We start from the raw sequence: 25,899 nt of genomic DNA on the forward strand, positions 1-25,899 counted from the left end.
TGAGGTGATGATGTGTGATGAGTAGGTGATGATGGTGGTGGTGAGTAGGTGGTGATGATGGTGGTGATGGTGGTGGTGATGGCGATGGTGGTGGTGATGGTGGTGATGAGGTGGTGATGAGTAGGTGGTGATGGTGGTGATGATGGTGGTGATGAGGTGGTGGTGATGGTGGTGATGAGTAGGTGGTGATGAGTAGGTGGTGATGGTGATGAGGTGGTGATGAGTAGGTGGTGATGGTGGTGATGGTGGTGATGGTGGTGATGAGGTGGTGGTGATGGTGGTGGTGATGGTGGTGATGAGGTGGTGGTGGTGATGATGGTGGTGATGAGGTGATGATGGTGATGATGGTGGTGATGAGGTGATGAGGTGGTGATGAGTAGGTGGTGATGGTTGTCGGCCCGCAGAGGGAGCGCACGCAGCTGGAGACAAAGAGATCAGCGCTGTCGCTGGCGCTGCGCCGCAGAGGCGGCGCCACGGCGCACGACGCGGCCCGGGTGAGGCGCGCCGAGAGGCCCCGGGCACCGCGCCACGGCCGCCTTTGTCTCTCCCAAGAGCGTGAATGTCCATTGTGAATGTTGTGGATTTGCTCTCTGACGCACAGACGGCGGCGCCGTGCTCGTCGGGAGTTGTCACGTGGCACAAGCTTCCTGATCGGCTGCGTCGGGTGGTGGCGGGTTTCACGACACGTTCACACATTTACGCGATCTCTCCCCCCAAGACGACCCCGCGATCATGCCCGACGTCTTTCGTGCACTGCGCCAGTTACTCATTGTAATCAGCACTTGCCCCTACAGTCTGTTAAGGCTACACGGGGGATCTTTGTCTTTGCGTGGTCTGCACGTTGAACTTCTTTCGCACAGTACGTAGCCACCCCCGCTAATTGGAGGGGCAACACAACTCTGCCCACGTGAACGACACGCGCACGCGCGTGTCATGTAACATGCGACAACATGCGACGCGTGACCCGATTCTCCCCCTCCCCTCCACACCGACGACTGTTCCCTTCCAGGCCGAGCAGCACGAGACTCTGGCGCGGGAGGAGTTCGGCAGGCAGAGCCGCGCCTTCAGGCGCCTCCTGGAGGGCTTAGACGACGCTCACGTGAGGACTCGCACGGCGCACATCGGAGACACGCGTAGCCTGGGGTAGAGTGAGATGAGAGGGGAGAGAGCGTGGAGGGGAGTAGAGTGAGAGGAGAGGGGTAGGAGAGTGCGTGGAGGGGAGTGGAGTGAGATGAGAGGGGAGAGGCAGGAGAGAGCGTGGAGGGGAGTGGAGTGAGATGAGAGAGGGGAGAGAGCGTGGAGGGGAGTAGAGTGAGAGGAGAGGGGTAGGAGAGTGCGTGGAGGGGAGTGGAGTGAGATGAGAGGGAGAGGCAGGAGAGAGCGTGGAGGGGAGTAGAGTGAGATGAGAGGGGAGAGGCAGGAGAGAGTGTGGAGGGGAGTGGAGTGAGATGAGAGAGGGGAGAGAGCGTGGAGGGGAGTAGAGTGAGAGGAGAGGGGTAGGAGAGTGCGTGGAGGGGAGTGGAGTGAGATGAGAGGGAGAGGCAGGAGAGAGCGTGGAGGGGAGTAGAGTGAGATGAGAGGGGAGAGGCAGGAGAGAGCGTGGAGGGGAGTAGAGTGAGATGAGAGGGGAGAGGCAGGAGAGAGTGTGGAGGGGAGTGGAGTGAGATGAGAGGGAGAGGCAGGAGAGAGCGTGGAGGGGAGTAGAGTGAGATGAGAGGGGAGAGGCAGGAGAGAGCGTGGAGGGGAGTAGAGTGAGATGAGAGGGGAGAGGCAGGAGAGAGGGTGGAGGGGGGTGGAGTGAGATGAGAGGGAGAGGCAGGAGAGAGCGTGGAGGGGAGTAGAGTGAGATGAGAGGGGAGAGGCAGGAGAGAGCGTGGAGGGGGGTGGAGTGAGATGAGAGGGGAGAGGCAGGAGAGAGCGTGGAGGATTCCCCACCGCTGACCCTTGACCCCCCATGCCCCCCCCCCCCCCCAGGCCGGACAGCTGCAGGGGCTGTGCGACTTTGTGGAGGCGCAGGCAGCGCTGTTTGCCGTGGGGCACCGCTACCTGGCCGGGCTGCAGAGGCAGCTCCACAGGTGAGCGGCTCCACAGGTGAGCGGCTCCACAGGTGAGCGGCTCCACAGGTGAGCGGCTCCACAGGTGAGCGGCTCCACAGGTGAGCGGCTCCACAGGTGAGCGGCTCCACAGGTGAGCGGCTCCACAGGTGAGCGGCTCCACAGGTGAGCGGCTCCACAGGTGAGCGGCTCCACAGGTGAGCGGCTCCACAGGTGAGCGGCTCCACAGGTGAGCGGCTCCACAGGTGAGCGGCCCCACAGGTGAGCGGCTCCACAGGTGAGCGGCCCCACAGGTGAGCGGCCCCACAGGTGAGCGGCCCCACAGGTGAGCGGCCCCACAGGTGAGCGGCCCCACAGGTGAGCGGCCCCACAGGTGAGCGGCCCCACAGGTGAGCGGCCCCACAGGTGAGCGGCCCCACAGGTGAGCGGCCCCACAGGTGAGCGGCCCCACAGGTGAGCGGCCCCACAGGTGAGCGGCCCCACAGGTGAGCGGCCCCACAGGTGAGCGGCCCCACAGGTGAGCGGCCCCACAGGTGAGCGGCCCCACAGGTGAGCGGCCCCACAGGTGAGCGGCCCCACAGGTGAGCGGCCCCACAGGTGAGCGGCCCCACAGGTGAGCGGCTCCACAGGTGAGCGGCTCCACAGGTGAGCGGCTCCACAGGTGAGCGGCTCCACAGGTGAGCGGCTCCACAGGTGAGCGGCTCCACAGGTGAGCGGCTCCACAGGTGAGCGGCCCCACAGGTGAGCGGCCCCACAGGTGAGCGGCCCCACAGGTGAGCGGCCCCACAGGTGAGCGGCCCCACAGGTGAGCGGCCCCACAGGTGAGCGGCCCCACAGGTGAGCGGCCCCACAGGTGAGCGGCCCCACAGGTGAGCGGCCCCACAGGTGAGCGGCCCCACAGGTGAGCGGCCCCACAGGTGAGCGGCCCCACAGGTGAGCGGCTCCACAGGTGAGCGGCTCCACAGGTGAGCGGCTCCACAGGTGAGCGGCTCCACAGGTGAGCGGCTCCACAGGTGAGCGGCTCCACAGGTGAGCGGCTCCACAGGTGAGCGGCTCCACAGGTGAGCGGCACCGGACACGGCCAGGCACGAGGAGCCGGAGAGCCCTAGGTGTGTGGGGGGGGGGTGCGAGCCCCCTGCGATCGCAGACCCCCCCCACGTGTCTCTGGGACCTTGTCGGCAGAATCAAATTGATCGGCCAATCCCTTTCAAAGACAATGAAAGGGGCGCCACGGTGGCTATGAGATGTTAACTACCTCACCGTGTATACAGGAGGTCGTGCGTTCGATCCCGGTCCCTGCTGTATATTTGGAGTGCGTCTCTCACTCTCTCCACGTGTTGAGATGTTAACTACCTCGCCGGGTATACAGGAGGTTGTCGGTTCGATCCCGGTCCCTGCTGTGTATTTGGGAGTGCGTATCTCGCTTTCTCCACGCGTTGAGATGTTAACTACCTCACCGTGTATACAGGAGGTCGTGGGTTCGATCCCGGTCCCTGCTGTATATTTGGAGTGCGTCTCTCGCTCTCTCCACGTGTTGAGATGTTAACTACCTCGCTGGGTATACAGGAGGGCATGGGCTCGATCCCGACCCCTGCTGTATATTTGGGAGTTTGCGTGTTCTCCCCGCAGTCACGTGGATTTTTCTCCGACTTATCATTCCACATTTAGAACCACGCGTTGAGAGCCGCGGTTCTTCACCTTAACTGCAGCCTTGCACCCCTTTGGTTTGCAATCGTTACAAAAATATACAATGTTAATACATCCATAGATTTTGATTAAACAAAGTTGTCGATTATTTACCTTATAAACAAATGTGGCCATGCCTCGCACCCCCAGGTTAAGAAGGACCGCCACTTTAGAGTATTTGGCTGATGCTACACATTTCCACACAAGCCACTTTGTCGAGCTATCATTTTGTGGTGGCCTGGAAGCTTCTGAAAACGAGATGTACAAAGCTCAGTGGGCCTTACCTGCTAAAATAAAAATATCGCTTTAATAGTTGAAGACTATGTTACACAAGTGCGCGTGGCCAGCGCAGACTTTGCTGGCAGCTGTGCGTCCACCTGGCGCTCGAACATTTTGACCCACCTCCTGCTCGCAATGGCAGCAAAAGCCCCCGGCCACGGCTTGCTGCGCCGCACGCGCCTGACAGCGCAGACGAACCGGGGAGAGCCCTTTAAACGGCGCGGGGTGGTGGGACGGAGGCGGCGGTGGCGGCGGTGGTGGAGGAGAGGGGTTGGATGGGCTTGAGAAAGTCGCGTCCATGTTTAAACCGCCGTGCCGGGAGATGGAATGGAAGCGGCGAACCTCTGTGCCTGGAAGTCCGCTCGCAGCGCAGCCGAGCGGAGCCATCACAGCAGCCGCCGCCACCTTGCAGTAGCCCGGACCCCACTTGTGTGGAAGGTGATGGATGAAGCTCATTCACCGTGTTGATTTTTATACCTCTCATCTCTCTCTACTCCACTCCGCACACTCCTCTCATCTCTCTCTACTCCACTCTCCTACCTCTCCCCTCTCATCTCTCATTACTCCACTCTCCTACCTCTCCTCTCTCTCTACTCCACTCTCCTACCTCTCCCCTCTCATCTCTCATTACTCCACTCTCCTACCTCTCCTACCTCTCCTCTCCCTCTACTCCACTCTCCTACCTCTCCCCTCTCATCTCTGTATTTAACGCAGCCTTGAAGGAAGTTAGTAAGTACTTTACGAATATATATACACACACGCGCACCAAAGACAAACATCCCCCGTATAGCCTTAACAGACTGAAGGCTGACACGGCACACAAAGGGGTGGGTGGCGAGTAACATGCTAGGCCGCCTTTGTCTCCCTATTTGCGATGTTTACACACCGCACCAGGTACTGTACTCATTTGATGCCGAGTCGATCTAGGGGAGGCCCACGAACGGTTTAGATGTGTTGGCCGTGAGCGAGAGTCGAACCTGGGTCGCTCAGGGGTTTGTAGCGTAGCGCGCTGACCGCTACACTACCGCCCCCCCACATCACACACCAACACACACACATCACATCACACACCAACACACACACATCACATCACACACCAACACACACACATCACACCACATACGCGCACACACATCACACCACATACGCGCACACACACACACACAGGCACTCAAACATAACAATTCACTCGGACGCGTGAGGCGGAGACGGCTGTCAGGCGGAATCGGTGTTCTCTCTACACCACGCGGAGACTCGTTTAGCAATCATCAGGCATGATCGGTGTGTAACGGCGATAAGAATTTGAACACAGGGGACCGGCATAACGTGGTCGAGTGCAGGCGGTGGGCGTTCGGGAGGCCGTGTCCGGCCGTGCGTCGTTGTTTGAAGGCGGCTCGCATCGTTCAAGAAAGCGTTCGTCTGCTTGCGCGCGTCACGCGTTTAACAATCATCCGGCGCGCGCGGCGTGGAGCGTGTCGACTGGTATTCGAATGGGAGGGGTGAATTGGGGAAAACGCGGAGAGACGGAGCGTGGCGGGGGGCGGTGCGTGGCGGGGACTTTGAGTTGGGGAAACCCAACTCCAGTTGGTGTTCAACGCAGGGACACTGGGCGTGTGTGCGTGTGTGTGCCTGCGTGTGTGTGCATGCGTGTGTGTGCCTGCGTGTGTGTGCATGCGTGTGTGTGCCTGCGTGTGTGTGCCTGCGTGTGTGTGCATGCGTGTGTGTGCCTGCGTGTGTGTGCATGCGTGTGTGTGCCTGCGTGTGTGTGCATGCGTGTGTGCCTGCGTGTGTGTGCATGCGTGTGTGTGCCTGCGTGTGTGTGCCTGCGTGTGTGTGCATGCGTGTGTGTGCCTGCGTGTGTGTGCATGCGTGTGTGTGCATGTGTGTGTGTGCCTGCGTGTGTGCCTGCGTGTGTGTGCCTGCGTGTGTGTGCATGCGTGTGTGTGCCTGCGTGTGTGTGCATGCGTGTGTGCCTGCGTGTGTGTGCCTGCGTGTGTGTGCCTGCGTGTGTGTGCATGCGTGTGTGCCTGCGTGTGTGTGCATGCGTGTGTGCCTGCGTGTGTGTGCCTGCGTGTGTGTGCCTGCGTGTGTGTGCATGCGTGTGTGTGCCTGCGTGCGTGTTAACACGGGGACGCTGTGCGTGTGCGTGCGTGCCTGCGTGTTTGCTCGCCGTGTACCCGCTGCATCATCGCAGCGTCACGGCCTCGTTCCAGATGAGCGGCCAGAGCCCGGAGGCCACCGAGGACGACGCCGGCGGCCTCCCGGCACGTCCGGGAGCCGTCGCCCGCAGCGGCGGAGACCAATAACGACAACGACCAACGTCGCCCCCCTCGTCGCCCCCCTCGTCGCCCGACGCTCCGACCTATGTCGTCCCCCTCGTCGCAACTCCACCTCGTCGCCCCCCTCGTCGCCCCCCTCGTCGCCCCACGCTCCAACCTACGTCGCCCCCCTCGTCGCCCCACCTCGTCGCTCGACGCTCCGACCTACGTCGCCCCACCTCGTCGCAACTCCACCTCGTCGCTCCCCGCCGTAGCTAGGACCACGTCTCCCACTGGAGCCTCCGAGTCTTCTCCAGCTCCGACACGAAGGCCTGGGCCTCTACGTCGCCCAGGCCGCCGTACGTCGCGGCGATCCACTCGAGGGCGTCCAGCGCTCCCGACGGCATGCTCTTGGAGTTCCTGCGTCACGCACGCACGGGCACGCACGCACGGGCATGGTCACACGCACGCACATATGCATGGTTTTTCTTCCTTTTCAATGCATGACGAAACGTGACCCCTAGGGGTTACAGATGCCACGTCGCCCGGCCACGTTACCCGGCAATGTAGAGACAGCCGCCCTTGTCGTGCAGCAGGTGCCACACGAGGGCGCCCTCCTCGCGCATTCTGTGTTGCACAAACACCTTCTCCTCCTGCACACACGGCGGGCACACACACACACGGTGGGTACACACACACAGTGGGCACACACACACACAGTGGGCACACACACACACACACGGCGGGAACACACACACAGTGGGCACACACACACACAGTGGGCACACACACACACACACGGTGGGTACATACACACACGGTGGGCACACACACAGTGGGCACACACACACGGTGGGTACACACACGGTGGGCACACACACACACGGTGGGCACACACACACACGGTGGGTACACACACGGTGGGCACACACACACACACGGTGGGCACACACACACACGGTGGGTACACACACGGTGGGCACACACACACACACGGTGGGCACACACACACAGTGGGCACACACACACACACGGTGGGTACACACACACACACGGTGGGCACACACACACACGGTGGGCACACACACACACACGGTGGGTACACACACACACACACGGTGGGTACACACACACACACACGGTGGGTAAACACACACACACACGGTGGGTACACACACACACGGTGGGCACACACACACACACACAGTGGGCACACACACACGGTGGGCACACACACAGTGGGCACACACACACACGGTGGGTACACACACACACGGTGGGTACACACACACACGGTGGGTACACACACACAGTGGGCACACACACACACGGTGGGCACACACACACACACAGTGGGCACACACACACACGGTGGGCACACACACAGTGGGCACACACACAGTGGGCACACACACACACAGTGGGCACACACACACACGGTGGGTACACACACAGACGGTGGGCACACACACACACGGTGGGTACACACACACACGGTGGGTACACACACACAGTGGGCACACACACACAGTGGGCACACACACACACACGGTGGGCACACACACACACGGTGGGCACACACACAGTGGGCACACACACAGTGGGCACACACACACACAGTGGGCACACACACACACACGGTGGGTACACACACACAGACGGTGGGCACACACACACACACACGGTGGGTACACACACACACGGTGGGCAAACACACACACAATGGGCACACACACGGCGGGCACACACACACAGTGGGCACACACACACACAGTGGGCACACACACACACACGGTGGGTACACACACACACACGGTGGGTACACACACACACACAGTGGGCACACACACACACACAGTGGGTACACACACACAGTGGGCACACACACACAGTGGGTACACACACACACGGTGGGCACACACACACAGTGGGCACACACACACGGTGGGTACATACACACACACAGTGGGCACACACACACACACGGTGGGCACACACACACACACAGTGGGCACACACACACACACGGTGGGTACACATACACACAGGGTGGGTACACACACACACACACGGTGGGTACACATACACAGGGTGGGTACACACACACACACACGGTGGGTACACACACGGTGGGTACACACACACACACGGTGGGTACACACACACACACGGTGGGCACACACAGTGGGTACACACACACACGGTGGGCACACACACACACACGGTGGGTACACACACACACACGGTGGGTACACACACACACAGTGGGTACACACACACACAGTGGGTACACACACACACACGGTGGGTACACACACACACAGTGGGTACACACACACACACAGTGGGTACACACACACAGTGGGTACACACACGGCGGGTACACACACACACGGTGGGTACACACACACACGGTGGGTACACACACACACGGTGGGTACACACACACACACGGTGGGTACACACACACACAGTGGGTACACACACACACACGGTGGGTACACACACACACGGTGGGTACACACACACACAGTGGGTGCACACACACACACGGTGGGCACACACACACACAGTGGGTACACACACACAGTGGGCACACACACACACACACAGTGGGTACACACACACACACAGTGGGTACACACACACACGGTGGGTACACACACACACACAGTGGGTACACACACACAGTGGGTACACACACACACAGGGGCGGCAATGAGAGACCTGGGGTCGCCGAGGTGCTGTAACCACGACACTGCCGCTCCCCCATAAACAGGAGGAAACGGAGGAGGGGGGGGAGGAGGAGGGGTTGGGGGTTGGGGGGGCTGAAAGATGGTGCAGGAAGGAGGATGGAGGAGGAGGGGGTAAGGAGGGGGAAGGAGGAGGGTGGAGGAGGGGGGGGAGGAGGAGGGGGTGGGAGGGTGGTGGGGGTGGGTGGGAGGAGGGAGGTGGAGGGGGTGAGTTCTAAGGAGGAGGAGGGAGGAGGAGGGGGGTGAGGGGGAGGAGGAAGGAGGAGGAGGGGGGAGGAGGGGGGCGGGTGACCTGGTCACGTGAGAAGGCAGTGATGAGTTGGAGGTCTCCGCGTGACTCCGCCTCCTCCCACTCCTCCCGGAAGTAAAAATCCCCACTGCGGTTCCGGCAGCCGAAGAACAGCACGTTACCTGGGCAGGGGGGGCGTGGGCATCAGCGGGGTGCGGAGAGGGTGGCGGTGGTGGTGGCGGTGGCGGTGGTGGCGGTGGTGGCAGTGGTGGCGGTGGTGGCGGTGGTGGCAGTGGTGGCGGTGGTGGTGGTGGTGGCGGTGGCTGCGGTGGCGGTGGCTGCGGTGGCGGTGGCGGTGCTGGCCAACCCGCCCCCCTCGCGTGCCCTGCCGGCCTTTCAAGGCTACGTGGGGTACCTCTGTCTTTGTAACGCCTGCCACGAGCGGCGTGGAGACGTCACCGCCGCTCAGCAGCGAACCGCGGTTGCTGTGCGTCTACGTGCACACGTCTATGTGCATGCGCCTATTTGTGTACTTTCGTGCGTCTACGTGCATCTACGTGCATCTACGTGTTTACCCGCGTGCGTGTTACCTGCACAGCTCATTAAACAAAACCTTCAAGGACGTCGTTTTTCACCCTCGTCATTCGTTACCCCCCCCGCGTGACCCCCCCACGTGACCCCCCCACGTGACCCCCCCCCCCCCCCGCGCGTCCCGGCTCACCCGCGTGGCCGCCCGCGAAGCGCTCCTGCAGCAAGGCGCGGAACGGCGCCACCCCGGTGCCGGGCGCCACCGCGATGAGCGGCGCCGCGGGCGACGGCGGCGGCAGCGCGCCGCGCTTCACCCACAGCGGCACGCGAGGCGTCTCCTGTCCTGGGGTCACGGGGGGGGCGGCAGCGCAGACGTCAGCGCCGACACGCCGGTCACGATTATCTCCCCTGGGTCGACCCGGCCTCAAACGAGTACCCGGCGCGGTGCACGGTAAACATCGCAACCGGGCGGACGGGGGCGGCCGGGCCTGGTGCCGGCCAACCACCCCGCCTCGGTGTGCCGTGCCGGCCGTCGCTAACGGCACTCGCCCCGACGATCTGCGAAGGCTACGCGGGGGTTGTTGGTCTCTGGGGGGTGGTGGGCGGGGGCACCGCACGGGAACCGGAAACCGAGCGGCGCGGCGTCACGATGGCCGCCGGCCGCGTCGTGACCTTCGCCGGGGTGGCCGACCTTCGCCGGGGTGGCCGACCTTCACCGGGGTGGCCGACCTTTGCCGGGGTCCAGGCTGGCGAGCCACGTGGAGCAGAGGCCCCGGCGCGGAGCGAACATTCGCGTGCGGTACGTCACCACCGCCACGAGGATGTGCACCTCGTCCGGGTGAGCCTACGCACGCAAAGACGTCATCGCCGGTCAGCGTCGTCATCGCCGCCGTCATCGCCATCGTCATCGCCGGTCATCGTCGTCATCGCCGTCGTCGCCGTCATCGTCGCCGTCGTCATCGCCGGTCATCGTCGTCATCGCCGTCGTCATCCCCGTCGTCGTCACGGCCGTGGTGCGGCCGTCCCGCCCCCCGGCTACCTGCGGGGAGTTTGCGATGGAGAAGGCCCGGGGCTGGATGGGCGGCACGAGGTCCAGGAGGTCGTCCAGCGACAGGCGGGCCGCCGTCTCCGGGAAATCCTGCAGCACCTGGGGCAGCGGCAGCGGCAGCAACAACAACAGCGTAAACAACAGCAGCAACATTAACGGCAACAACATAAACAACAGCAGCAACAACAGTAGCAGCAACAACACCGTAAACAACGGCAACAACAACCACGGCAACAACAACCACGGCAACAACAACAACAAGGGCAACAACAACAACAACGGCAACAACACCGTAAACAATGGCAACAACAACGGCAACAACAACAACGGCAACAACAACAACGGCAACAACAACATCAACAACGGCAACAACAACAACAACGTAAACAACAGCAGCAGCAGCGGCGGCAACATCAAGGACGGTGGCGGTGACTTCCTGCTGCTCCGACGAGCATCGAGGAGGCATCGTCGGCGCTCCTCTCCTGCCCAATTCTACATCCCGGTGGCGCGGAGGGGGGAATGGACCCCCGGTGATGCGGAGATGTCAACTCCCTCGCCTGGTGTACAGGACCAGAGGGCGCATTTTGGCGCTGTCCTCTGGTCTAACACCGTTTTGAGACGAGGCTCAAAAGAAAGCTGTCTCTGGTGTGGACCAAACAGTTTCAAAGACAATGCCAAATATTATCAGGTTTTTTTTGTTTGCATTCTGACTACAAGTATTTGTGGTTAATGCACACATGGTCCCTTGCAAAAGGTTTCAGTTTGGTGTTTTAACATCTTAACGCAGCTGTTTTGTTGCCAGAAAAGCGGAGAAAACCCATTCCCATATTACGGTACTGGCAAAGGAGGTCCGATGATGAGGTGTGCAGGAGGTCGTGGCTTCGATCCCGACCCTGACGCCTGCTGCTGCTGCTGCTGTATATTCGGAGTTTGCGTGTCTCTCCGGGTCCTCCGGTTTTTCCCGCCACACTTAGAATCGACGTGCGGTGGTGGCGGTGGTGGCGGTGGTGGCGGTGGCAGCTGCAGTGGCTGCGGCGCCTGTGGGCGGCCATGGCCATGGCTGTGGCCGTGGCTGCGGCCGTGGCGTTGGCGCCGCACCTCCAGGACGGTGCGGCGTGGCCGGTGGCAGTAGGCGTAGAGGTCGTCGAGGCCGGCGGCGGCGCTCAGCTCGGCCAGGCGCTCGCGCTCCGCCCCGCCGGGCGCCGCTAGGCGCGCCAGCGCGCGGAAAGCGGAGCGGCGCGGCACGGCCGTCACGCACAGGCGGCGTTCCAGCAGGCGGCGCACGGAGCACGGCGACGGCGAGGGCGGCGCGGGAAGGCCTGGGGGCGGCACGACCGCGGGCAAAGATCCCCGTGCGGCCTTCGGGGACCGTCGGGGCGAGCGCCGTTACCGAGCGGCGGAAGCGCCGACGAAGGCCGGCACGGCGCGCGAGGGCGCCGGGGCCGCCCGCGTCTCCCCCGGCGGTTAACGTTCACGCGCCGGGCGCTCGTTTGAGGCTGCCGAGTCGACCCACGGGAGCCCCGGGATCGGTTCGGACGACCGTCGCCGGTGTTTGGCCCCGAGCGCGAATCGAACTCGGGTCGCCGGGCGCGCTGACCGCCACGCCGCCGCTCCCCCCCCTCCCCGCTCCCCGCCCCCCCACGCGAGCGGCGCGTGCCGTGGCGCCGCGTACCCGGGTGGTTGGCCGTGACGTAGAAGTGGCGCTCGGGGTCGAGGCGCAGCAGGTGGCAGACGGCTGCCACCGCCTCGCCCGGGGACGGCGGCTGGACCATCGCCACGTCGCCCGCACGGAACCTGAGACACGCGCGGAGTGACGCGCGCGGAGAGACTCACGGAGAGACTCACGGAGAGACTCACGGAGAGACTCGCACGGAGAGACGCGCAAGGAGAGACTCACGGAGAGACTCACGCGGAGAGACTCACGGAGAGACTCACGGAGAGACTCACGGAGAGACTCACGCGGAGAGACTCACGGAGAGACTCACGGAGAGACTCGCACGGAGAGACGCGCACGGAGAGGCAGGCACCGAAAGACTCATGTATAGAGACTCGCACGGAGAGACGCACACGGAGAGACTCACGCGGAGAGACTCACACGGAGAGGCAGGCACCGAAAGACTCATGTAGAGAGACTCGCACGGAGAGACTCGCACGAAGTGACTCACGGAGAGTCTCGCACGGAGAGACTCGCGGAGAGACTCGCACGGAGAGGCAGGCACGGAAAGACTCATGTAGAGAGACTCACATAGAGACTCGCACGGAGAGACTCACGGAGAAACTCGCACGGAGAAACTCGCACGGAGTGACTCGCACGGAGAGGCTCGCGCAGAGACTCACTTGGCTCAAAAGATGACAAACGCAGGGAGATGTGGGTGGCGCGGGGGAGGGAGAGGGCGTTACCGCAACCCCGAGCCAGCGACGTCCAATCGGATGAGCCGCACGTCCTGGAAGTGCCCCGCGCTCGTTACGCGCTCGTTGGCGATGACGCGCGCCGGGAACGGGCGGAGGGGCGACGGCCCCAGTACCGCGTCGGCGGCGTCGGCGACACCGTCAGCCGGGGTGTCTCCGCCCGCCCGGGCGTCTCCGTCAGCTTGGGCCTCGCCGCTGGGCTCCACGAAGTCGACTCGGTAGCGGGGCGGTAACCTGGCACGGAGCAGCGGCACGGCTCGCACGGCACTCGGGGCGGGGGGCGGAGGGGAGCCGGCACTCGGCACGCGGGGTCTGGGGCTCCGGCCACGACGATGATGACGATGATGACAATTATTACGATGACGACGATGATGACGATGACGACGATGACGACAATGATGACGATGACGACGATGACGACGATGACGACGATGATGACGATTATGACGATGACGACGATGATGATGATGACGACAATGATGATGATGATGATTATGACGATTATGACGATGACGACGATTATGACGATGATGACGATGATGACGACGACGACGATGATGACGATGATGATTATGACGATTATGACGATGATGACGATTATGACGATGACGACGATGATGACGATGACGACGATGATGATGATGATTATGACGATTATGACGATGATGACGATTATGACGATGATGACGATGACGACGATGACGACGATTATGACGATGATGACGATGATGATTATGACGATTATGACAATGATGACGATTATGACGATGATGACGATGACGACGATGACGACGATGATAATGATGACGATGACGACGATGACGACGATGATGACGATTATAACGATGATGACGATGACGACGATTATGATGATTATGACGATGATGACGATGACGACGATTATGATGATTATGACGATGATAACGATGCCATGCGCAATCCCAATCGAGTGATTTTCGTTTTTTTTTTCTTGGCTGTGTTGGGTTGTGGTTTTGCCGCTAGCGGTTGCATTAAGGGTATGTGTGTGTGAGTGTGTGTGAGTGTGTGTGTGAGTGTGTGTGTGAGCGTGTGTGCGTGTGTGCGAGTGTGTGTGAGTGTGTATGCGAGTGTGTATGCGAGTGTGTGTGTGAGTGTGTGTGAGTGTGTGAGTGTGTGAGAGTGTGTGTGTGAGTGTGTATGTGAATGTTTGTCAGTGTGCCGGGAAAGGTCCTGGCAAGGATTATTCAGTATCGCCTTGCCAGGCACGCTGAGGAGAGGCTTGCGGAGCCCCAATGCGGTTTCAGGAAAGGGCGGTCCTGCACAGATGCCATATTTTCTGTCCATCTGCTACAGCAGAGGTGTAGGGAATTCCAACAAGACCTACATCTCTGCTTTATTGACCTGGTCAAGGCCTATGATACCATCAGTAGGCCTGGGCTCTGGGTCGTTCTTCGTGCTTTTGGAGTACCTGACCCTATGCTCACGATCATTAAGGACCTTCATGATGGTGAGCGGGCCCGGGTAAAACTACGTGGCCGGGAGTCAGAGCCATTCCCTGTACACCTTGGGGTGCGACAGGGATGTCCTCTGGCTCCCACATTATTTAACATCTATTTTGACCACGTAGTTCGTGAAGCCTTCAATAGCTGTACCGGGGGAATCTCCATATGGTACAGATATAATGGGAGGCTGATCGATGCCCGGGTGCGGTCAAGGGATGGCTCCCTATTGCTCAACCACGTTATGTATGCTGATGATTTGGTAATAGCTGCTCAGTCAGAGGAGGAGTTGGAGACGCTGCTGCTGAGACTGGAGCATGCCACTAAGAGGTGGGGCCTTACCATCAGCCCCACCAAAACTAAGCATCTGCCTGGGTATTTTGTACCATCGGACACTCCACCCCCACAACTCCCAATCGGTGATGGGGCAGTTGTGGAGAGAGTGGAGAGTTTCTCATACCTGGGCAGTGTGCTTATGACTGGCTCCAGTTTAACAGCAGAGATCTCACTCCGAATCAGTCGAGCGGCAATATCTTTTCATCGGTTGCGTAACGCTGTGTGGAAGCTACCTGGTCTCTCGCTCCGCACTAAGCTTCAGGTCTTCTCGGCCACGGTCATTCCCTCACTTCTCTACGCTTGCGAAACGTGGACCCCCCTAATGGAACATCTTCGCCGGTTAGAAACATTTAGGCTGGCCTGCCTACGATCCATCCTGGGTTTAACCAGACTGGACTGTGTGAGGAGCTCACAAATCATTGAAAGATATGGGCAAGGTCCCATCGGTTAGCTCCTCCGGCGGGCAAGGCTGCGATGGCTGGGTCATGTAGCCCGCATGCCCAGCCACCGCATGCCAAAACAGCTTTTGTTCGGCCGGATTGAGGGGGCTAAGCGGGCGCGGCACGGGCTAGAGAAGAGATGGAGTGATGTGGTACAGGAGGACGTGGAGCTGAGTGGACATGCCGATGACTGGTACCAGCGGTGTCAAGATCGGCCTCTGTGGAGGAGGCTCGTAAAGGATGCTACTGGGCAGTTGGAGGTAGTCGCCCTCCAACAACAACGGAGAGCGGAGGAGCGACGCTCAGAACAACGAGCGGAGCGCCGGGTGGCTAAAGCACAGCAGGTTGGCACAGTAGGGGGCACAGGTGGTGCATCAGCCAGTCATCTCAGTCAGTCGACCCGTGGCACCTGGGTCTGCCCCGTGACCTCCTGCCAGCGGGCGTTTGACACTTCACGTGGCCTCAAGGTGCACATGGCCTGGCACAAGCGTCGTGGTGACGTCACCGCCACTTAGTGGCGAATGGCGGTTGTTGTTGTTGTGTGAGTGTGTGTGTGAGTGTGAGTATGTGTGTATGTGAGTGTGTGTGAGTGAGCGGTGGTGTAGCGGTTAGCGCGCTGCTCTATGAACCCGGCGACACGGGTTCGATTCCCGCTCACGGCACAACACAGGTGACGATTATCCGAACCGGTCCTGGGCCGCCCCTATGTCGACTCGGCCTCAAACGAGTACCCGGTGCGGTGCGTAAACATCGCCACTGGGGAGACAAAGGCGGCCGGGCGTGGTGCCGCCCACCCACCCCCTCGTGTGTCACAGTGCGCCGGCCTCCGTAGGTGCCGCTGCTCGCTAACAGCACTTGCCCCATAAGCCCGCCAAGGCTACACGGGGGACCTTTGCTGTTGTATTTAGCTGTGGGAGGAAACGGGAGAACGACAGGAGGAGTCCCACAGTCCAGAAGAGTGGGAGAGACGACACAAACCTCCACGCACAAGGCCACCACCACCACCACCCCCGCCCCAGCAGCCCGTGTCACCCCGGTGGTCTCCCTCACCGTGCGTCGTCAGGGATGGCTTCCTCTCCATCCAGCAGCGGAAACTCCCGCAGAACGTCCCTCCAGAGGGCGGACACCCACGGGTCCACCACCGCGTCCGCTCTACGCAGGCCAAGGCAAAGGACCCCCAGGTAAGACTTCGACAGTCCGTCGGGGTGGTGGGGGTGGGGGGGGGCGAGTGCTGTCAAGCGACCAGCAGCGCCTGTGAAGGCCGTCACCGTGGCACACAGAGGGGGTGGGTGGCCGGCACCACGCACGGCCGCCTTTGTCACCGCAACAGCACACTTTACACTTCACTACTACACTACTTTAAACTACACTATACACTACACTATACACTACACTATTATCCACTTCACTACTTTACACTACACTACACACTACACTATACAATACACACTATACACTACACTATACATTGCACTACACTACACTACTTTAAACTACACTATACAATACACTATACATTACACACTACACTATACACTACACTATACACTACACTATACTATACACTACACTATACTGTACACTACACGATACACTACACTATACTGTACACTACACTATACAATACACACTGCTATACACCACACTACACACTACACTACACACTACACTACACTATACACTACACACTATACACTACACACTACTACACTACTACACTACACACTACACTATACACTACCCACTACTACACTATACACTACAACACTATATACTACTATAAACTATACATTACACACTACACTACACAACACACTACTACACTATACACTAGACACTATACACTACACTACTACACTATATACTACTACACTATATACTACTATACACTACACACTACAATACACACTACTACACTATACACTACACTACTACACTATACACTACTACACTATATACTACTATACACTACACACTACACTATACACTACTACACTATATACTACTATACACTACACACTACACAACACACTACTACACTATACACTACACTACACACTACACTATACAATACACACTACACTACACACTACACTATACACTACTACACTATATACTACTATACACTACACACTACACTACGCACTACTATACTATACACTACACTACTACACTACACACTATACACTACACACTACACTATACACTACACACTATACACTACTACACTATACACTACACTATATACTACTATACACTATACACTACACACTACTACACTACACACTACTACACTATACACTACACTACTACACTATATACTACTATACACTACACACTACCCTACACTACTACACTATATACTACTATACACTACTACACTATATACTACTATACACTACACACTATACACTACTACACTATATACTACTATACACTACACTACTACACTATATACTACTATACACTACTATACACTACACACTATACACTACACTATACACTACTATACACTATACACTACACACTACTACACTATACACTACATTGAGAACTGATTCCTTTAGAGCTGCTTATTGTGTCCAGTTTGTTGTCCCCCCCCCACTCCAATCAGCGCGGTTGGCCACGCACGGTGCGAAAGAAGTTCAAATCCAACACGCATCCAACACGCTCAACACACACACAACACACAACATACGCACAACACACATCCAACACGCATCCAACACGCGTACAACACGCTCAACGTACACACAACACGCGTACAACACGCATCCAACACGCACAACGTACAACACGCGTACAACACGCATACAACACACACAACGTACAACACGCATACAACACGCACAACGTACAACACGCACAATACGCGTACAACACGCACAACGTACACACAACACGCACAACACGCATCCTACACGTGTACAACACACGTACAACACACGTACAACACGTAGAACACACGTACAACACGTACAACACGTGTACAACACGCACAACGTACGCGTACAACACGTGTACAACACGTACAACACACGTACAACACACGTACAACACGTACAACACAACGTACAATACGTACAACACACGTACAACACGTACAACACGTACAACACGTACAACACACGTACAACACGTACAACACACGTACAACACAACGTACAACACAACGTACAACACGTACAACACACGTACAACACGTACAACACGTACAACGTACAACACGTACAACACGTGTACAACACGTGTACAAGACGCGTACCCGAGCTCGTGCTGGTCGTCGGCGAGGCCGGGCGACGCGATGGGGCGGCCCCCCAGCTGCAGGAGACGCTTGTGGAGCTTCTTGGCGACGAAGTTGAACCTGCGGCGGAGAAGGGCGGCCGTCCGGGGAGTTGCCGTCGACTTCCGGCGGGCTCGCCGGGCCGGCGGGCTCGCCGGAGCCGGGCACGCCGGGGAGGCTCGGGAGCGTTGCTCGCGATGCCAGGCGCGCACCGCGGGGATCCGGCCGTGCCCGTCGGAGGACAAAGCAACTCTACGGCGCGCAGCGGTGGCCAGGCGGGCACGCAGACGCACGGAGATAAAGGTCTCTCCCGTGCGGCCCGAACACACCGCCGGGGCAAGCGCCGTTCGCGAGCGGCCTACGGAGGCCGGCACGGCTAATTTGGGGGGTGGGTGGCAAGCACCGCGCCCGGCCGCCTTTGTCTCCCCAGTGGCGATGTTTACGCACCGCACCAGGTACTCGTTTGAGGCCGAGTCGACCTAGGGGAGGCCCATGACCGGTTTAGATAATCGTCACCGGTGTTGGTGGCCGTGGGCGGGAATCCAACTCGGGTCACTAAGTTCGTAGCGCGGCAGCGTGGCGCTAATCGATGCCCCACCGCTCCCCTCGTATCGGATCTATTAGAGTTACGGTGACGCCACGGTACACACGGACGGATGGACGAACACGGACGGACAGACACACAGATGGAAAACAACACAGGTCGACAGACAGATATCCGTGTCGGATCATCACCGTGACCCCCACGGTACCCCCACGCTCCCCAGGGCCGTGGGGCCTCCACTCACTTGGCGTAGGAGGAGTCCCCGAGGCCCAGCACGGCGAACCAGGTGTGAGCCAGCGAGTTCGCAGGCAGGGCCTTGCGGAAGATGAACCTCCAGAACGTCTGTCACGAGAGCGGCAAACATCGTCATAGTCGCCGTCATCGTCGTCGTCATCATCGTTGTCGTCATCGTCATCAACGTCGTCATCGTCATCATCGTCGTGGTCGTCATCATCGTCGCTGTCATCGTCATCATCGTCGTCATTATCGTCGTCATCATTGTCGTCGTCATCATCGTCATCGTCGTCATCGTCATCATTGTTGTCGTCATCGTCGTCATCAACGTCGTCGTTGTCATCATCGTTGTCGTCATCATCATCATCAACGTCGTCATCGTCGTCGTCATCATCATCGTCGTCGTCGCCCGTGGTCCACCCACTGCCAGACGAGACAAAAGACACGCCGCCCCCGCGTGTACGCAAGGGGCGGCGGCGGCCGCCGTTCGCCGATTGGCGGTGACGTCACCCGCGGCGCTCACGCCAGGCTAGGTGCACTTCGAGGCCGTCGCGTGAAGTGCGGGAGACTCCCTGCTGGAAGGAGGTGGTCACCGGATAGGCCGAGGTGCTATGGGGGTTAACTGCCTGGCAGATGCACGCACACAACAGACAAAGATTCCCTCCCGTGTAGCCTTCACAAGACTGTCGGGGCAAGTGCTGTTCGTGAGCAGAAGCACGGCACACGAGGAGGTGGGTGGTCACCACCGTGCCTGGCCGCCTTTGTCTCCCCCAAAGTTAATGGGCCATTGTATTGAGGGGCTACTACTGTGTGGTGTTACCTTGGTGTGGTCTGGGACTCTTGCTGCTGTTGCTGCTGCCTCCGTCAATCTTGATACTTAATAAATGTTGTATTTATTAACATCGAGTGACTAACCTGCCATGTGCTGTATGTTGCACTCCTATCGTGGTTAAATTTTGCCATCGTTTTCCGTTGAAACCCGCTGACCCCAGTGCTTCATAGCTCATCGGATTCCTCCTCCTCCCGTCTGAATAAAGATTCTGATTTCCGATGACACACCGCACCAGGTGCTCATTTAAGGCTGATTCGACCGAGGGGAGGCTGCCCAGGACCGGTTCGGATATCCATCGCCCGGTATTGGCCACGAGCGGGCGGGACGTCGACTGCCGGACATCTGCGAAACTACCGGGCACGCGCGAAAAACACCAGATCCCTCCTGCGGTGTAAATAAAGATTCCGGTTCTGAACCCCTTCGCGATCCAGCGACCGCGGTGAGGACGAGCGACCGAGCGAGCGTGGCGGCGATGGCGTGCCCGGCGTCGTCGGCACACAGAGACGCGGCAACGGACCTTCATGTTGTCGGGAGGGTCTCCGTCTCCGGTGGTGGAGCACACGAAGACCACCAGCGGCTCGTAGACAAGGCCGGCCTGCACACAGCGTCAGCACCAACCGGTCAGCGACGGCGGTACGACGGCGGTACGGCTGGCTCCGCTGAGGGCCGCGCGGTTCATATGTACGTGTGTGCTCGCTAACAGCACTTGCCCCAACGGTATGGTAAGGCTATACGGGGGTTCTTTGTCTGTGTCTGTATGCTGAACCGTATGTAGCCAGCCGGCGGGGGAAGGGCAACAGACGCAACAGAAAATGCGGTTCTAAGGAAATTATCTCTCAATGTAGTATAGTGGTGGAGTGCATTAGTGTAGTTTATAGCAGTGTAGTGTATAGTGTAGTCTACAGTAGTGTTGTGTGTATTGTATAGTAGTTTGTAAGTATGTTGAAATCCTCTCGCACCGTACATAGCCAACCGTGCTAATCGGAGGTGCGGGGGGAAGGACAAACTAAACACAAATAACAGTTCTAAAGAAACGAGTTTGTCAACCTCTAGATGATTTATAAGTGCATAGCTCCACAGTGGCTTCCTAATATCGGGAGGAAGAGCGTTCCAGACGGCCGCTGAGGCGCTCCTGACCGACGGGCACGTGCCCCGCCCGCCCCTCACCACGGCGTAGTCGTCCAGCGCCGAGAGGTGGCAGTCGAAGCGGCGTCGCCGCGCGTCGCCCCACAGCTGCTCGGCCACGTCCTGCGCCGTGCCGCTCTGGCTGCCGTACAGCACGGCGAGCCGGCGGCGCTGGCGGTGGTCGTTGTCGTGGTCCGCCATTGCCCTACCGTGCGGCACACCGCGGCACGAAGGGAAGGATCAGCACAAAGCGGCAAAAATCTCAAGACACCGCGGGACACCGATCACAGGAGCGCTATGTTTTCGATTTCGCTCGTGAGTGCAGTTGCTTTTGTTACGATCTATCTTTGCTTCATTGCTGTACTTGTCACCTTGGTGACCTCTGGGTCACTCTTGCAAATGTCTCTAGCGAATGCTTTTACACGTGACTGTCACACAGTTTGAGCACCAGATACGCAAGAAAAATAAATGAGACTGCCACTGTGTTTTTGTATTGTTTGTTGTTGTAACGTTCTTACCCATCCCAACTTGACATCTGTGAAAGGGAGCTTTATAGGTCATCGGATTCCCCCAGTATAAATACATTTTTCTGGCAACAAAACAGGTGTTAAGATGACTCACTCACACATCATACACTGGGAGTGTCGTGCTGCCAGCTATGGCTGCAGTTTTTTTGTCGTGCGTGTTATGTATAGCGTTTATTGTTAAATTTAAATTCACAGTTCCTATGATTACTGTTGTTACATTGTTTTTATAGCTTTATTTTGGTGATTCGAAAACATATGGTTAATCTAAATTGTCTTATGGTTGTTGTTGGCTTGCACTACATTGTGATTTTGTGTGGAATATTTGCTGGTTCATTCCAGGATGTTTCTATTGCACGTTGTCGCTTTAAGATGTTCTGTATTAAAACTTTGTTTGTTGCGGTTGCACCCGACTTAAGAGCCGCATGGCTCACACGGCTATATCTAATAAATTAAACTTGAAAACTAAAATACCAAACTGAAACCTTTCACAATCATGTCTGCATTAACCACAATACTTGTGGTCAGAATGCAAACAAAAACACACTCTGATAATATATGCATTGTCTTTGAACTGATTGGTCCACACCAGAGACAGCTTTCTTTCAAACGCTGTTAGACCAGAGGACGCCAAAAGGCATGCTCCTCTATCCTATGTGGCAGTGAAGCATCCTGTGTAGCCCCTCCCCCTTCCTCTGTAGGACCCGCCCCTTCCTGCTCAAGCCCCGCCCCTCGCTTTAGGCCCCGCTCCTTCTTGCTCAAGCCCCAGCCCTCGCTTTAGGCCCCGCCACTTCCTGCTCAAGCCCCGCCCCTCACTTTAGGCCGTGCCACTTCCTGCTCAAGCCCCGCCCCTCGCTTTAGGCCCCGTCACTTCCTGCTCAAGCCCCGCTCCTCGCTTTAGGCCCCACCACGTCCTACTAAAGCCCCGCCCCTCGCTTTAGGCCCCACCACTTCCTGCTCAAGCCCCGCCCCTCGCTTTAGGCCCCGCCACTTCCTGCTCAAGCCCCGCCCCTCGCTTTAGGCCCCGCCACTTCCTGCTCAAGCCCCGCCCCTCGCCTCACAAGGAGGATGATGAAAGTCGCTCTTGGGAGCAAGGGAACGTAACGGATGCACGCGGCAGCCGCCGTCACCACCACAGCGCCTGTGCCATGCTAGGTGCACTTTGAGGCCGGCACGTGAAGTGTCAAAGGCTCTATCATCATTACTACGACTAAACATTGTTTTTATTTTACCAGGTGTAAGGCCCCACCAAGCTACAGAGCGCTTCTTCAGAGGCGCCCTGGCCAACGCAAATGAGAGCTCAACGAAGTGGCTTACCGCCTTCTTTGGTTCTTTAGGTAAAGTCACGTAGAATGAGAATAAAATAATACATTGATAAAATAAAATAACACAACACCGTCGTCATCACGTGGAAGTGTATCGCGGCCACACACGAGAGACGCACGTTGAGTCTCATTGTGCGGAGAAGAAAACCGCCCGGAGAAAAATCGACTCTTACAATGAATCTCATCGGAAGCCACTGGAGCTCTGCAACTTTTATATCTAAATTGAAAAACTCTTTAGTACCGCCTTTTTGCGTTTAAGTTTGTTCTCCTTACCCCGCACTTCCCGATGTTACGTTGCAATTATGTCTATATTTTTTGGTGATTTCGAAAACGTTTTTTGGTTTGGACATGTTTGTTTTGTTGTAGTACGGAGTTAGACTGATGGCCTTAATCTAAGTTGTTGTTTTTACATTATGAGACCTCCTTTGCCAGTAACAAGATATAGGAATAGGTTTTACCCTTTTAACTGGCACAAAAACTGACACCTTTATTCAAGGCATCATGTTTGCAATAACCACAACACAAGCAGTCAAAATGCAAACAAAAAAGACAACTCTGATAATAATATAGACGCCAAAATGCTTACCCCAAGCTCTCATACTCTGATGGTGCATTGTCTTTGAGTTGTGCGCCTTTTGGCATCTTCTGGTCCAACACCAGTGGAGACTAGGCTCTAAGAAAAGCCGTCTCGGGTGTAGACCAATCAAATTCAAGGACAGTGCATATCATTATCAGAGTTGTCTCTTGTTTGCATTTTGACTGCTTGTGTTGTGGTTATTGCAAACATGATGCCTTGAATAAAGGTGTCAGTGTTTGTGCCAGTTAAAAGGGTAAAACCTATTCCTAAGATGTTGTTGTTGTTGACTTGCATCCCACTGGGATTTTTTGCACACAGCGTTGGTGTTGTACGGTGCTTTTTTCAGGAAAATTTTGCTGTTTTTTCATGGATTTTCTGTTTGCACAGTCAACACATGTTTTCTTGTTCGTGTTTTAGTTTTTTTTGTTTGTTGTGGTTGCACCCGATTCAAGAGCCGAATGGCTCACAGGGCTATACGAAAATAAATAAACTGAAACTGGCGTGCGCGCGGTTGGCTACGTACGGCGCGAAAGAAGTTCAACATCCATAGCACGCATCGAGTTGGTGGACACGCGCGGCGTGACCCCGAGTTCAAACAAAGACAAAGATCCCCCCGATAGCCCGGACAGACTGCTGGGGCAAGTGCTGTTAGCGAGCAGCACCTACAAAGGCCGGCAGGGCACGCGAGGGGGTAGGTGACCAGCACCACGTGGGCCCGACCCCCCTTTGTCTCCCCGGTGGCGATGATTACTCCACACCGCACCGGGTACTCATTTGAGGCCGAGTCGACCGAGGGGGAGCCCCCAGGACCGGCTCGGATGAATCATCGCTGGTGGTGGCCGCCGGGTTCGGAGCGCGGCGCGCTAACTGCTGCACCACCGCTCCCCTTGACGCGGCAACTCAGCCCGAACTGGTGCCCGGGGTCAGTGAGGCTACACGGTACAAAGATAAAGGTCCCCCAGCCACGGGAGAGGCTGCTGCTGCTGGGGCAAGTGCTGTCAAGAGAGGAGCGCGCAGCTGTGAAGGCCGCGAGGGCGATCGAGCGCCCACGCGGCGCGGTGCCGGCCACACCGCGCTGACACACCGGGTGCCACAAGCGCTGACATCATCAATCAGCGACATCATCAATCAATCAGCGACATCATAAACAACATCATCAACATAAACAACATCATCAACATCATCATCAACATCATCATCATAAACAACATCAACAACATCATGCCCCACCTCCCACGTGTTCCGGCACCGCGCGCGCCGGCACCTCCAGCCCCGTGACGTCACGCGGGAGAGCGGCTTGCGGATGACGTCACGCCGCCCGTTGTGATGACGTCACTCGCGTATTTCGTTGACGTGACGTCATAGCGCTTATCGATACCCGTCTTTTATAATTAACGATTCGATTACGGATAGGTTCAAGAATGTCACTTTTTAAATCGGTGTTAATGTCGAGTTAGGAAGAGTTGTTTCGTGTGCCTCGTTCCGCCTTCACTTTACTAAAGTTTTATATTTCAGTTCCAATTAAAATGTTCCTCAGTATTTAATGATAATCGATCGATTCCCACATTTCTATGTATACCACGCACCATTTCCTCTCTCATCGGAGACAAAAAAAACGACTCTCAAAGTCAAAGCTCCCCCGTGTAGCCTCTACCTGACAGTCGGGGCAAGTGCTGTGAGCGAGCAGCAGCGCCTACGAAGACCGCCGCTGCGGCACACGAGGGGCTGGGTGGCCAACGCCTGCCCGCCTCCCCAGTGCTGGCGATGTTTACTACGCCAACGCACCGGGTACTCCTTTGAGGCTGAGTCGACCTAGGGGACGCCCAGGACCGGTTCAGATAATCGCCGTCACTGGCGTTGGTGGCCGTGAGCATGTGCGTGGTGACGTCACCCCGTGCGTTTTGACGCGCGCCGTGCGTGGTGACGTCACCCCATGCGTGGTGACGTACCCCGTGCG

The 25,899-nt window shown here is 57.7% G+C and overlaps 2 protein-coding genes across 4 annotated transcripts; one reads left to right on the top strand and one right to left on the bottom strand.

Moving 5' to 3' along the window:
* Nucleotides 1-372: 372 nt before the first annotated feature.
* Nucleotides 373-6,436, top strand: LOC142905818 (endophilin-B1-like). 2 transcript variants are annotated; one of them, XM_076052967.1, is made up of 5 exons: nt 373-494; nt 1,010-1,099; nt 1,975-2,075; nt 4,734-4,748; nt 6,214-6,436. In XM_076052967.1, exons 1-5 carry the CDS (start codon nt 387-389, stop codon nt 6,323-6,325), a joined length of 426 nt encoding a protein of 141 aa, XP_075909082.1. In that variant the 5' UTR covers nt 373-386; the 3' UTR covers nt 6,326-6,436. The 2 variants fall into 2 exon arrangements, with proteins under 2 accessions (XP_075909082.1, XP_075909083.1); XM_076052968.1 differs by lacking the exon at nt 4,734-4,748.
* Nucleotides 6,436-25,834, bottom strand: NDOR1 (NADPH dependent diflavin oxidoreductase 1). 2 transcript variants are annotated; one of them, XM_076052966.1, is made up of 15 exons: nt 25,597-25,834; nt 21,559-21,721; nt 20,909-20,986; nt 19,570-19,667; nt 18,764-18,862; nt 16,549-16,650; nt 13,236-13,478; nt 12,508-12,629; nt 11,934-12,154; nt 10,827-10,934; nt 10,517-10,631; nt 9,981-10,130; nt 9,323-9,441; nt 6,836-6,930; nt 6,436-6,697 (listed from the first exon to the last, which is right to left on the bottom strand). In XM_076052966.1, the coding sequence occupies exons 2-15, from the start codon at nt 21,715-21,717 to the stop codon at nt 6,553-6,555; spliced, it is 1,854 nt and encodes a 617-aa protein (XP_075909081.1). In that variant the 5' UTR covers nt 21,718-21,721; nt 25,597-25,834; the 3' UTR covers nt 6,436-6,552. The 2 variants fall into 2 exon arrangements, with proteins under 2 accessions (XP_075909081.1, XP_032832235.2); XM_032976344.2 differs by having other exon boundaries at nt 25,173-25,834.
* Nucleotides 25,835-25,899: the final 65 nt, after the last annotated feature.

Source organism: Petromyzon marinus, chromosome 59 (assembly GCF_048934315.1).
Source record: "Petromyzon marinus isolate PM22_M1 ecotype Great Lakes invasive population chromosome 59, UKy_Petmar_22M1.pri1.0, whole genome shotgun sequence".
NCBI classification, from domain to species: Eukaryota; Metazoa; Chordata; class Hyperoartia; order Petromyzontiformes; family Petromyzontidae; genus Petromyzon; species Petromyzon marinus.

Excerpts from the sequence above, each read along its gene's own strand:
- NDOR1 (XM_076052966.1), bottom strand. The coding sequence starts at position 21,717 with ATGGCGGACCACGACAACGACCACCGCCAGCGCCGCCGGCTCGCCGTG. Across the intron at positions 18,863-19,569 it reads GGGGACTCCTCCTACGCCAA|GTTCAACTTCGTCGCCAAGA; the intron begins GTGAGTGGAGGC and ends TCTCCGCCGCAG. Across the intron at positions 12,630-13,235 it reads GTCGCTGGCTCGGGGTTGCG|GTTCCGTGCGGGCGACGTGG; the intron begins GTAACGCCCTCT and ends CGCGTGTCTCAG.
- LOC142905818 (XM_076052967.1), top strand. The coding sequence starts at position 387 with ATGGTTGTCGGCCCGCAGAGGGAGCGCACGCAGCTGGAGACAAAGAGA. Across the intron at positions 495-1,009 it reads CGGCGCACGACGCGGCCCGG|GCCGAGCAGCACGAGACTCT; the intron begins GTGAGGCGCGCC and ends GTTCCCTTCCAG. Across the intron at positions 1,100-1,974 it reads AGGGCTTAGACGACGCTCAC|GCCGGACAGCTGCAGGGGCT; the intron begins GTGAGGACTCGC and ends CCCCCCCCCCAG.